The sequence below is a fragment of the Vigna umbellata genome, chromosome 3 (genome assembly GCF_029865625.1).
Source record: "Vigna umbellata cultivar VRB3 chromosome 3, Vumbellata_1.0, whole genome shotgun sequence".
NCBI classification, from domain to species: Eukaryota; Viridiplantae; Streptophyta; class Magnoliopsida; order Fabales; family Fabaceae; genus Vigna; species Vigna umbellata.
In genome coordinates, this window is record NC_142167.1 from 4,128,691 (window position 1) to 4,143,815 (window position 15,125).

Here is a 15,125-nt window from a genome sequence, read left to right on the forward strand (position 1 = left end):
AAAAGAATGAAAAGTTATATATCTTTGAAAATAATATAGATTTTCTAAAAAAATTATTTAGCTTATATTTAGCATTTCCACCTTATTGTTAAATATGTTTTTGGTCCCTTAACTTTCAGCGAAAATTGGAATTAGTCCCTCTTCAAAACTTTGGACTAATTTAGTCCCCAAACTTTAAAAAATATGTGAATTTAGTCCTTTTAACCAAATTTTGTTAACTTTATTTGATGTTTCAAACGCATTTCTCAGTAAATATTGAAGCAAAAATGTGTCAAACGGTGTAAACAACTCAAATGCTATCATGAAACGCACTTGAAACATCAAATAAATCTAACAAAATTTAGTTAAAAGAACTAAATTCACACATTTCTAAAGTTTGGGAACTAAATTAGGCCAAAGTTTTAAAGAGGGACTAATTCCATTTTTTTGCTGAAAGTTAAGGACCAAAAATATATTTAACCCTATTCGAAATGATGTTATAATTCAATTGGCATTCAACATTAGAAGACCATTTAATACACTTGGCAGTACACATTAATTTATATTAAATAATAATATTGTTGTTTTCTGAAGTAACATTTATTTTATTACACAAAAATATGCTTTAACGTATCAAAACTTTTAATGAGCAGAATTATATAATATTTACAAATAAAAAATAGTGTTTTTTATTTATTATTTTAATTTATTTTTAAATATTAAACTTATTAAATAGTATTTTACATAATAAAAATTTGATATAATATAACTCAAAAGTTGCATAATTGTTTTGTTTAAGATATATATCTTTGCGTAATTTATTTTAATAAGAAATATTATTTAAAACTTACAAAAGCTAACATTTAAATATTTTTATATTAAATGTCAATAATTAAATTTTACGTTTAATTGCAATTTTTACGTTTCAAAATTTAAACACAAATTTCTATGAATTACGAATATTATATACTAACAAAAAAATTTAAAATTTTAATTTTAGTTTCTGCTAATCAGATTAAGACTTACCTAAAGAACGTTAAATCACATCATTGTCATTAAAGAGGTAAAAAAAATATGTTAACTCCTCAAGGGTTAAATCAAATAAAAAGAAATTTCCGGTGACTAGTATATAGAGATGATGGTAAAAGAGTTTATACAGTTTGGTATATGTGCTATATCTATAATGGATATTAAATTAATCTTTTGTTGGTGGAGTAAGTATGATTATCATGTTTAGAGTTGTTAAAATAAGTTTAAATTTATAAGTGAATTTCCTTTACCGTAAAGTCAGATTGGTTAAGAAAAATATAATTAATTTTTTAAATGTAAAGTTTACTTACTCAATAAGTACACGTTAAAAATTAGATTAACATATAATTTATCAAAAATAATTTTTATAATTTTTTAATTATTTATTCTTTAATTTTATTATAATTGTTTATTACTTTTAAATATAGATTAACGGTTTATTATTTTTTAAATAATCAAATATTAAGTTCAAAGTATTTGAATGGTTTTATTTGTTTGTTAAATTATATAGGTTGATATTTTGATTTTTATTGTTATCTTTATAATGTCAGTCTTTAAATGTGGTTAATACATAATAAAATAAGTGAACATTTTAATAATAGTGTTATAAATTAATGATTTAATTCAATTCATCTTAATTAAATTGTAATAAATATATAAAATTAAGTTGAAAGGATAAAACATGATTAAGTGAGTTAATTTATCTAATTTACCAATTCATAATCGTGTCAGATTATCAAATTGTAAACTTAGTAGAATGTTAATCGAGTTGGGTTGACTCTCATTTTTAACTTAATCATGATAATCCAACCTATGTGAATCAATATTGTTGCTAAAATTAATATTTAATTTGTAAAATCCTAAAAAAATTGTCACGATCTCGTATGATTATGGCATAGCATTATTGTGAGGATCGTCAAACGAAATTGTAAGACTTTTTATATATTTTCTGGTACACTACATGTTCACTTTCTTAAATCTAAATCTAGTTAAAAGTTAATACAATTAAAATTCTCATTGTAAGGTATGTTGTCAACTACAACACTAATTAATTAAAATTTAATACAATTAAAATTAACCTTTCTTTTACAATTGCAAAAACAACTTGTTCACTTTCTCGATGAATGAGATGTTAATTAAATCAAGATCCAAATCCAATTAAAAAATTATATATATATATATATATATATATATATATATATATATATATATATATATATATTTTCGGTTGAATTTGTTCAAGGTTCGGTCATCATTTCTTACTCTTTCTTTCGATCATTCAATCCTCTTCGAGAACGCAATCTACTCTGATAGGTTGTTGACCTGCAAGATATGTTTCATAAAGAAGTTTCTATTTTATTAGAATAGATTGACCTGGACATCAATGGTATATTTATACTTGTGACAGCCAACACATTGATTAACCATTAACGCAGTACATTTTTAGGTGATATAACATGTTATTTACTCATTGATATCATATATTCGTATTTGATATGACCATTAAACTTATTAATTAGCGATTAATGATTTCTACCTTACCTGCTAATTGTGTTGCCGCATAACCGATCGATTGGTTGCTTCCATCATGAGTCGGTCGGTTATTCATAACGAACCATGAACTTCTCATGCGTCGACCGGTACATACTATACAATACATATAACGATTATCAAAAGAAATAAGTTACCATTTTTTCTTCTCTAAATTGTTTCAAACAAAATAATACTATTGTATTTTAATAATTTTTTTTCTAAACTACTTTAATTAACACTCTAATTTCACTCTCCCAACTTTAATTAATTTTTATCAAACATGCACAACAATTATTATAAATATTAATACACACCACACTTGCACATAAAACAAATAATAAAATTAATTAACATACATTATACATAGAGCAAGAATCAAACACATGATCACCAACCCACAACAATAAGCTCTAGCTAACAAACTGTTACACTTCACTCCTATTTAACATATTATTTCTTATTTTAATAAACATAATTGATGTTTAAATCATCTTTTTAGATATCTTATTTTTCTCGGAGTCTTACATAAATAACATTCTTCATGACATAAATTAATTACATTTATAATTACTACATAAATAACACTCTTCATGACATAAATTAATTACGTTCATTATTACAACATTTATTACTTGTTGACGCATATATCTGACTTAAGTTTCAATGTGTCTTTTGCAGACACATCATTTCTCAGTTTAGAGTGATACTTAGATCTTGGAACATTTCGATTGAAAGGTTGAAGAATGTTATGAAAAAGTTCTCTTTGTAGGATACTTCCGATCCTATAAGAACAATTTACTTTCAAATATTAAGTTGTTAGTTTGGTCGATAACGAAAAATGTTAGGCTTTCTCTATAAGACGTATAGAAAACACAATGCTTTTTTCAATACGGAATTAGTTTAGCACCATCACTATCACGAAGGTGTGTTTGAACCTTGCAAGATTGCCAAGTGATTCGCCGAGTCACCCTTATTAGAAAAGAGTGTTATAGTCTACGAGTCTACCTGCTTCCCGTCCTGCCTAAAAATATTTGCCTCCATTACGCCGCCAGGTATCCATGGAAAAAATACTAGTAGAAAAAAAAACCACAAATACAAGTGATTCTATGTTAAGGATGATTGAACGTGGTAAGAACAACCTCCCTTTGATTGGCTGATGTGAGCAATTGTGGGGGACTCGCACTCCTCCAAGATGGAAATCATTTATTGAATATTGTCGTGTTAATACAAAATTATATTTGCTTATATGTTTTCTTTTTAAATTATTAACAATGTGTCAGTGCAATAGATTTGTTTGAGTGTCATTGTGCCAATCCATGCAACATATCTCTTTGATTATGCACACTTTGAAGGACAATATTCTTTGTAGACTATTAAATTATAGCAATAACTTTTCATTGAGTGACTATTTTCTCATTCAAAATTTTGCTAGATCGAAATGACACATAAATTTAAGTTTTCATTCGCATGTTCTAAAGAAAAATTTATTGAAGTGATGTTATCCGAATATTTTATTTGTAATTTTTAGCATACCCAACAAACTCCAACTTCTGAGGCTTTCTTGAAAAATCCTATCATTATTTTCACAAAAGCCACGTGATAGGATTTAACATTAAACATGGAAACCATTGGCAATTCAACCACAACAAACAGTGTAGCAGAGAAATTTTGACATCCAAAGATGTTTGACGATTGCATTTTCCCCTTCACTTGCAGATGCTTTTAGGTGGCATGAAAATCTATCAGTATTGAATTTATGAAATGTCGACAGGTGTATCAGCTTGAGCTCCCCATTCAGTCCAAGATCCATCATAAACTGCAACATCAAACTTTTCAAGACGATGCAGACCCTGAAAAAAGAGTTTATAAGCTGAAGTAAGGAAAAGAGATTTTCCCTTTTTATTAAGTCTTTAAATTAAAACAGACAAAATTTGAATAAAACACCCAAGTCTTGGCAATTACTACCACTAGAAAAACATGCATGCATATGTTGGAAGTTGAACTATTAAAAATCTATAATCATGTCAGCCTATTATTTTTTCCATTCCAGACTTCAAGTTTAGTGGAAGCCAAGGAAGGGACTGACTAATGAAAATCCTGTCTAAGCAAAATTTCCTTTTTTATAACCATAGAGCAATAGGTACTATTCCATCCACAAAGGAAGCAATTTTATCTATTCCCTTTCCCAAAGCCACATATATAGACTCAAAAAAAGAAGGGGAGATGTACCAATGCAAGAATGCAGGCAGTTACGCCTGTTCCACATGAAGTAACAGCAGGGCTATCGAGAGAGATTCCTGCATATCAATTTAATGCAGTTAGAGGTAACAACATCATGAAATGTAAGAGATTTGGTATGACAATTATCTATCAGAAGATATTCACACCTTCTTGTTCAAATCGCTTCTTCAGCTCATTTGCCGGTAACAAGGTATATGAACTATCTAACAGCTGTAAATTAAGATAAACAACATTGATAAAGAAGTCTAACAAGTACACAAATGTGTAATCTTGACTGATAGAACCAACTGTCTACAAAACTATACGGCTAAAGATCATACTGGTGAATAATAGAGTAATAGTTTAGGATAGAGTGATATAGAGACCTAGACCCCTACCCCCAATTCTTCACTAAGAGAACCTCCCATAAGCTTTTCCTTTTTCAGTTTATTTCTATAGCTCTCTCAATTGCAACAACTCCACTTAACATAAATGTTCTCATGTGATAAGGCTCTCCTTGAATATGTGCTTAATTAAGCTGATTATACAAAGATACCCATATACGGAAGCCTAACCAGAAAAACAATGCTATAAATGTTAAATCTAAAATGCTTGAGGTGACCATATGCTGCACCTGGCCAAAAGGAATGCATTTGCTGCCAGGTACATGACCACTTCTGATTCCCTTTCGGGGCTCTGGAACAGCTCCATCAAACCTGCCAAAGTACATAATCCACTTAAATCCAAGAAATGCATATAAAAAACAAAATCTCGAGTAAGAAACATTTCTTACATTAAAATAAAAAATAATAATAAATAAATAGAGTAACATTGAAAAGAAATCTGCTGACATACAGCAATGACAACCAAAGTCGTTAAGATATCTCCAACTAGGAGGGATAAACATCTACTATTATGAAAATATCCGTTTTCATTTTGTACAAGATAGGGCATAATAGCATGCTACTAGTTATTATGCACCTTTTAACGTTATAAAACAGCAGATGTCATGCCACAATCTTAGTGTAGTGGAGTTCAGTAGTTATAGCCCTATGGTGAACAGGTATATTAAAAAAACTTTTTTGCCCTCCTTTTCTGAGTTTCTCAACCCACCATTTTATATTCTTGTGTGTTTTTCCATTAGAAACAATAGAGTTTGAAATCCTTCATCAATGATCCACACAAAAAACACTTACACTTGACCTGTTTCGAACTGAGCACCAAGACCCGGCAACATTTTTGCCAAAGAATGGCATCCTCTGCTGATCTGCTAAACCATGAACATCCGGTATTGTTCACAAACTGCACAGTGTGCAACTTATCTCTCTGCCCCATCCTTCAGTGTTCTGTAGAGTGTAAACTCTTCAAAGTTCACAGTCGTCTGTTCCTATGCATTTCACAAACCACAGCCCCCTATCTATCTCCTTTTCTTTGGTACAGTAATACTTTTCAGTGCAGTACATCAACTTACTTAAAATTCGGTGGACTACTACTTTTCACCTCTAGTGTTTTTTACTTTCGTTGGTTATTAAAAACTATGCCCTAGATGAAGAGTGATTATGAATTTAGAATATTACTTGCGATCATTGATTATGGGTATGCCTTTGATTTTGGATCATTTATTATTTTTGACCATTTACATATCATATACATACATACATGCATAAATATATAGACATGTATGTCAAATGCATATCACGTGATGTTATGAAAATACAAAAGGAATTAACTACAGTACCTGGGCTTTGATCGAGCATCTATGTGTTGGTGAGTTTTCTCCTCTATATTTCTCTTTACCTGAGGAGAAATAAAAAAATAATAAATCATTTGATTTACAATATATTTACAAGTGTCCAACTTACATATGATGCCTCTTCTAGTTTTAGTTAATTCTGGTATTTCATAGACCAAACATTTCAAAGAGAATATCATATTGCCAAACAACTCCAAGGACCATATAAAATAAATGTGTTCAACTTTTCTAGACATTGCAACGTGAATTAGGAAGATTTTTGTCGATTTTTGTAGATTTACCAAGTTCAAATTCAAGCTATATTACTATTATAATTAGACAATGATGTCAAACCTATGATCATCAAACTTTTTCCTTTATATACAGGGCTTGTTTCCATAAACTGCCTACTGAAGTTTTTTTGTCTTACCAATAAAAAATATCAAGGTATGAGTATCAAGACTTAGGTTGACCAGAGAAAAACACCAATGGTCTGTATAGAGAGTTTTACCAGATATCATGATCATCTTGTAAATGGTAACACATTTAAGCTAAAGACTTCTAAAAAATGAAAGGTTTTATGGGTCCACATGATCTTGCCACCATTTATTTCATATTGTTACTTTAAATTGTCAAGAGTTCATATTTTCTAGATTCAAATATTGACAAATAGAGATTAAATTCTTAGAATAATAACAAAAGCAGGAAAGTAGTCCACTATAAAACTGGGTTCAGAAGTCTTCCCAAATTGCAGCTGCTACTTCACCCTAACCTCATCCTTATGATATTTATCCTATTTTATCATCATTATAGTGTGTCAAGGGTTACCCTATTTATCATGATTATATTGTGTCTAGGATTACCCTATTTATCATGATTATATTGTGTCTAGGGTTACCCTATTTATCATGTATTTGTGTATCAATTTATTCTTATAAATAGAAGATTGTGAGAGGGATCAATTAAGCCCTCAAGAATTATTTCTTTTCAATCTTAAGTTGGTATCAGAGCGGGCCGCTCTGGTTTCTGTCTCGTAATATATATCTGTCCGGCGCCACAGTTCTTCGTCGCCCGCCGCTGCCCGCCGCCGGCCACCGTCAACCGCCGGTCACCGTCGCCGCCGACCACTGTCCGGCCACCGTCGTCCGTCGCCGACCGCCGGCCACCGCCCGTCGTTGCCGGCCACCGTCGTCCATCACTGTCACAGTTTCCTTCGTCTAAACCCTTAGGGTTTTCTTGTTCCTCGCTAGTACTATCCGTCTTCTTCAGAGATGGCGTCTGGCAGTACTCTTTCCTTCTCTGGAAGTCAATCAATTACCTCCAAGAAGCTAAATGGAAAAAATTATCTATCATGGTCTGCTGCGATTGAAATGTGGTTCCTTGGCCAAGGGCATTATGACCACCTTGAGCAAGATGGAAGCCATGTGCCTACTGAAAAAGCTGATCAATGGAAACAAGCAGATTTCCAGTTGTGTGCCCTGTTATGGCAATCAGTGGAACCCAAACTTCTTGTATCTTTGAGGGCTTTCAAAACTTGTCACTCCTTTTGGAAGAAAGCCCAAAGCATTTATGCCTACGATATTCAACGTCTCTATGACACTACGAACAAGCTTGCATCTCTTAAAATGGCAGACCATGATATGGTGTCCTTCATGGCTGAAGCCCAATCTGTTGTCGAAGAACTTAGGATGTTTTTGGAAGTAGATCCATTAGAGGATATCAAAAAGAAACTAGACAAATTTTACATGGTGTTGATCCTTCGTGCCCTACATCCCGATTTTGATCATCTCAGAGATCAACTTCTAACTAGTCATGAGGTCCCCTCTATGGAAACATTGACCACTCGCCTTCTGCGTGTCCCGGTATCTCAAACTCAAGAAGCGCATGAACTAGTGGAACCATCTGTCATGGTTGCCACACGAGGAAGAGGAGGACGTGGCACTAGAGGAGGAGGACGAGGAGGTCGGGGACGTACTCAATGCACATATTGTAAAAGGATGGGTCATAATCAAGAGAATTGCTACTCCTTACATGGTTTCCCTTCCAAAACCGCCAATATTTCGAAGACTGAAACTTCCACTTCGAAAACTGAAACCTCCCCTTCTATGTTTTCTGAGGATGAATATCAAGAGTATTTAAGGTTAAAGTCTAACAGCTTGGCACAACCATCTCAATCTCCCAATACATCAACAGCCTGCGTTTCTCAATCTATGGAATGTCAAAATTCATGGGTAATTGACTCAGGTGCTTCTGATCACATTTCTGGTAATACCTCTTTGTTCTCATCTATTTCCTTTCGAGAAAAACCTCATTTCATAACCCTTGCAAATGGATCTAAAACTTCTTCCAAAGGAGTCGGTCATGTTTCTTTGTCTCCCTCCCTCAATCTCAACTCAGTCCTTTTTGTCCCTAATTGTCCTTTTAATTTAATTTCCTTAAGCCAGTTGACTAAAATGTTAAATTGTTCAATAACCTTTGATCATAAATCTTTTGTTATACAGGAGCGTGGTTCGGGGAGACAGATTGGAGAAGGATATGAAGCTGGCGGATTATACCATTTTGGATCTCGTCCAAGGGTGTCTTGTGTTGCTGCTCCTAATCCTAAAGTGTTACATGATCGACTTGGCCATCCTTATTTGTCCAAATTAAAAAAGATGTGTCCTGAACTTAGTGGTCTCCAAACCTTAGAATGTAAGTCATGTCAATTAGGAAAACATGTTATATCTTCCTTTCCTAAAAGGTCTCAATCAATATGTAATTCTAGTTTTTCCATCATCCATTCTGATATATGGGACCTAGTCGTATCTCTTCTTTGGTTTTAGATATTTTGTTACCTTTATTGATGAATATTCAAGATGTACTTGGGTTTATCTTATGAAAAATCGTTTTGAATTGTTAGCTATCTTTATATCCTTTTTGAATGAAATCAAGAATCAATTTGGTCAAGTAATCAAAATATTAAGAAGTGATAATGCAAAAGAGTATTTCTCATCCTCCTTTTCTGCCATCTTGAGTTCCCATGGTATCTTACATCAGTCTACTTGTCCTCATACACTACAACAAAATGGTATAGCAGAACGAAAAAATAGACACTTGGTTGAAACTGCTCGTACCCTTTTGCTTGGTGCCCATATTCCTGTCCATCACTGGGGGATGCCATCTTAACTGCATGTTATCTTATTAATAGGATGCCCTCCTCCTCTCTTGATAATAAAGTCCCTTTCTCCATTTTGTTTCCTAATGATCCTCTCTTTCATACATCTCCCCGAGTGTTTGGCTGTGTATGTTTTGTTCATGACATGTCTCCAGGTCTAGACAAACTCTCCGCTCGCGCTCTCAAATGTGTCTTCTTAGGCTATTCTCGACTTCAAAAAGGATATCGGTGTTACTCTCCTGAAACTAAGAAGTATTACATGTCTGCCAATGTCACATTCTTTGAACAGACTCCTTACTTCTCTCCATCTGTTCAGGATGTTTCTATCCTCCAGCAAGTCCTTCCTATTCCAATGGCTGAGTCAAATAGCTCCACTGTCTCTGTCATTCCAAGTCTTGATCACAATCCTTCTACACCTGTTTCTCCACATACTGAGATCATCCCGCACAGGGCCCCAATGGATAAATATCCTAACAAAATTCTTAGAATAATAACAAAAGCAGGAAAATAGTCCACTATAAAACTGGGTTCAGAGTTTCAAACTGCTTAAGTCTTCCCAAATTGCAACTGCTACTTCACCCTAACCTCATCCTTATGATAACTAATTACGGACTCTCTAGAGAGAAACCTTTTTGACAGCCCTACAACCATCAATATTGTCAACATTATATATCTAAAATGGACACAACAATACATTTATCCCTAAAGCAACCAACCTGATCAAGGTTCCAAACAAGATGTGGCCGAAATTTAGTCTCGAATGTGAGTGGGCCAACCTAGCAAGAAAAAATTATATGAGAGAATTAATGCATTAAAACAAAGTAAAAATGTCAAATTCAACACAATTAATCAAAGTAAAAGAATTAATCAAAGTGAAAGAATTGGAACTCAAAACACTAACGAAATCATATTAAAATATATGAAAAGATTCTAAACTCACTGTTTGTCCCTTATATACTTTCTCGATAGCCTCACTTGCAGCACTGGCTTTAAGAATAGCATCACTTGAAGCACTAGATTCAACATCATAACCTGATGCACGCCATCTTGGCAGGCCACCATCTAACACCCAAACTCTGTCATGCCCAAATACTCGGAACATCCTTCAAGCAGAAAGAAGATGTATTACTTCAAATATTTAGAAAAATCCATGTTTCCACAATCTACACAGTGTATTAATGTTCCCTTTTGTAGAACACCGAGGCTTACCACCAAACACGGGCTGCACTAAATAACCCTTTTCCATCATAAACAACCAAGTCATCTTTGTTCTCTATGCCAAGGGCAGAAACAGCAGCAGCAAAAGCTTCCTCAGATGGCAGCATGTGTGGTAACTGATCAATGAATACAAGTTAGCATTCACATACGATAAACCCTTTACTCATATATGTAGAAGAAGAGCAATAAATGTGGGTCATCCTCCATTGAAATGAATGGACCATGGGAGCAAATTAGGCCACTTGATGCAAAGACAAATCAAGAGGGAACTGGTGGAATGATTTGCACAGCAGAGGGAAGAGACAAAAAAGAAGGGGATGTTGAGGTTTTTAACAGCAAGTTCAGCGGTAACAAGCTGAAAGGAGAGGAGTGACTCTGGACTATAACCAAATGATTTAGGAATCACTGGTATCATGAATGAAGATGGAATTCATATGAATACGGGGGTGAGAACTGAAGAGCTGGAATTGAGTGAATTGAATTACGAGGAGTCTTGGAGTTCTCTTGTATTTGTAACTATTGAGTATCTATTTTGCAGCCTTTTTCTTGTTGTTTTGCTCTGTATTACAGATGGCTACCTCTGAAATATCAGAGCTAGTTTCCGCACCTTCCTTTCAATAACACTTAGTTCTATCAACATATTAGCTATAATGGAGAAAATGAGTTATATATTAACAGGCAGGAAATATAGCACATAGGACAGGAACAGACTATAAAACAATCATGAAACCAATAAGATTACTCATAGAACAAAACTTCAGAAAATGAATAACCATACTATTCTAGCAGAAAACTATAATTTATAAATAGAAAAGAAAGAGTTTTCAAGAATTGAAATAGTAAACAAGTATCCATCAAAAGGAAGTAGAAAAAACATTCAGTCATCATTCTAAGATCACTGAAATTGCAAAATATCCTTTGGCAGTTGGCACTGACGTGTATCTAGTTAGGTTATTTCTCTTTCTTCATCCACTTTCTGTAGCATGCCACTGAAAGATCAGAATATTACATACTAAACATGTAAACCTTGTTAGCTTATAAGAACCACTCAAACATGAATGTGCTTCATAAAAATAACAAAACGAATGAAATAAATAAGGAGATACTGGATTACCTTTGTAGTACGATCTGCTATTCCATCTACGTCAAAGAAAAGGGCACCCGGAATATGAGCAACCTGTTATTGAAGTACGCAATTCACACATTAAATGAAAACGGTAGAAAAGAGAAGTCAAAATTATATAATGAAGTACATGCAAGAGAACATGTTCAAGTGATATCATATATCATTCAATTACTCCAAAATTTGATGCACTAAGAATGTGATTTCCAATAAAATCATGCTGATACCTGATATTCTTGAATTGGATTCCTCTGCTCATCTGGCATGTACCATGAAGCATCCAGTACCTGAAACACAAATTATAGGCAAGAAAAGTTTAAGTATGTTAATTAATATTCAAATTTAATAGTAAATAAGGATAACATGATATAAAGGCTCCTTTTTTAGCAGATCATGCATATGTAGTATGGAGTTTTAAAGAATTAGAAATAAATTCAATTGATGCCAATCACATCATATTGACCATATAAATCTAAACAGCTTTATAATCACCTAAATAAGTGATTGAATGACTTAGAAGGTACTATAAACCAGAACTATCATGTTTGCTAATTTTAATAGACATCAATTAATAAAATATACTCTTGAAACAATACCATTCTCTAACTGGAAATACAGTGATTTTACCAGTGCCTAGATTGTTAATTACAAAGTTAACAATCAAAAGAACAGGGCACTTTAGTTAAATAACTCACATACTGTATAGTTTGACAAGAGATGTCACTAGTGAGATATATGGTTAGGCATGACAATGGTAGAGATCAATCAAATAAGTAATTAAAAAAATCAAGTGAAATTTCATTTTCCCAAATATGATAAAATTAGTAAACTGTTTGCTTAATCTGATAAAATTAGTAAACCCTAATACCTTGATATCTGGCATCTTCAGGTTATCATAAAGCCAATCAACAGAAACAACTGGCTCATTTGTTGATACAGATTTTGTAGAATATGTAGCTCTTCTACCAACTGAGGAAGAAGCCATACAAGGAACCCAACCAGTTGTTTTGCAGTTTTGGGAAGTAGAAACTGGGACCGGGACAGTTTGTATACAAAACAGCCGTTTCTGCAAGTAAAACGGTGAATTTTACAATAATATGTCGGCCAAAATAACAAACAACGCAGAAATAGATTAATGGGTTATACCGATGAACATTGGTTTTGTAAGCATAAGAGATGAACAAGTCTTCATACTATCATTAATATATAATTGACAACCCTTTCTTTCAATTTCTTCAGTAAAATGTTATACATAACAGCACCAGCTCCGGATTTTGCATTGTATCATTTACATACAGTTATTGCACAAATATGTATTTCAAAGACTAACTGCGATTTCTATGAAATTACCAATGATTCACTAATATTCATAAATTACTAATTTAAAATGCATCCAAAAAAAATTAATACTTGCATTCGAATTGATGAAAAATTGGTAATCTTTTAATCCAGTTCATAAGACCAAATAAAATCAAAATCCATCCCCAGCAGATACAATTTACTTCAAAAGGAAGAAGAAAAGACCCAGCCATCCATACCAATGTATTATGAAAGTGTTGATGAGCACTTCGGTTGATACACTTACTTAAACACCAAACACTAAAAAATTGAAGTTGAATGAAGCATATACCATGGCAAATTGCCACCAAAGCATATCACCTAACTGTTCAATAACAGAGAACAGAAACAAAAAAAATTGGACCAAAACAAACCCCAAACCCCACACTCAAAAGTCAAAACTTTAATGAGAAACGCGCAACCCTGATACCCACAAATCGAAACAATTTTAAAAAGACCAAATTTTCATAGGCACAAAATGTCCGCTCTCAAAAAGGAGGAAATTAACAAAGGAGTTAAAAAACGAGGAGAGAAATAAGATACCCAAATGAAATTTCGGACAGAAGGGATGAACCTTACACTGAATAAGGAAGAGAGAAACTGTGGCTGCTGAGTGAGGAACGACGAATGGTGGATCAATCGATGACCCGAAAGCATCTTTGAGAAAAGGGTCGAAGCCATTTTTATCAACGACCATATAAAAGGGTGACCTCGAATAACTCGAACGGTCACAGATTTGATAAAACAAAATAACAATGACGGACGATAGAGGGTGTCTGCGTTATGCTGTTTCCCTGTTCAGGGTATCTTTTTGTGCAGCCAAAGGTGTCACTGCCACTGCTCATGAATTAAGCAATATTTTATAGAAATTCCCTTTTTTCTGAAATTGTGGTTTTACTTTCTAAGGGCTTTTTGTTTATTTGAATTATTGAACTTCAATGTTTTATGGATGTTTATTATATTATTTTTAAAAATTTAATTCAAGTGTTTATCTAGGGGAAGATAAATACAAGTTACAGGGTCAATTTAATTGTTTGAATAAATATAGGAATACTATTATTCTAGATTTTATATTTGTTTTTAAAAAAGTGAAAATAGGATAGATATATTGGTGTTGAATTGGTCACCAATCTCATGTTAAATGTCTCCTAATCACGAACTTATTTCAACATGAAGCATATAGGTATATACACAAATTATACAAAAAATTATGCAAAGATGAAATTATTTAGTAGCATGATAGAACTTATACCCATATGTGTGTTTTAAGAAGATGAGATTATCGACGATGATTGTATAATACATTATGTATGACGATGATTGTATAATACATTATGTATGAACAAATATGACAAATGTTTCAGAAATATAATAAATCTAAGAGATGATAGGAAAAATTTGAGTTTTTTTAAAAGTTTTTTTTGTATAAATTTTTGAGACAATATAATTTGAAGTTATCTCTATTTCTTCATTATTTTTTTAATAATGTAATTGAATAAGACTTTTGAAATAATGTAAATTGATTTGTTTTCATATATAAGTTTAAATATTGAGATTTTTAAAAAATATGTTTGTATGCTATAAATTTTAAAGTATACATTTTTTTTTCAATAACCTGTGTCACTAAAATTAGAACCTTACAAAAGTGGGTCATGGTTTTTTTGTTACAAATTTTGTACAAAATAAAATTGCAATTTCTATTCTACTAGGGAAAACTATTTACATTCCTATATTTTATAATAAGAATTAATTATAATTGTTGGCCAACTAGCCATACATAAATTCAAAAATGTTAAGGG

General features: G+C 32.6%; 1 protein-coding gene across 1 annotated transcript; it reads right to left on the reverse strand.

Moving 5' to 3' along the window:
• Positions 1-4,009: 4,009 nt before the first annotated feature.
• MST1 (mercaptopyruvate sulfurtransferase 1) lies at positions 4,010-14,151 on the reverse strand. Its single transcript, XM_088109186.1, has 12 exons — positions 13,906-14,151; positions 12,857-13,054; positions 12,216-12,275; positions 11,980-12,042; positions 10,857-10,981; positions 10,588-10,750; positions 10,364-10,423; positions 6,500-6,558; positions 5,396-5,477; positions 4,929-4,992; positions 4,771-4,838; positions 4,010-4,391 (listed from the first exon to the last, which is right to left on the reverse strand). Exons 1-12 carry the CDS (start codon positions 14,005-14,007, stop codon positions 4,296-4,298), a joined length of 1,140 nt encoding a protein of 379 aa, XP_087965312.1. The 5' UTR covers positions 14,008-14,151; the 3' UTR covers positions 4,010-4,295.
• Between the last annotated feature and the right edge of the window lie 974 nt (positions 14,152-15,125).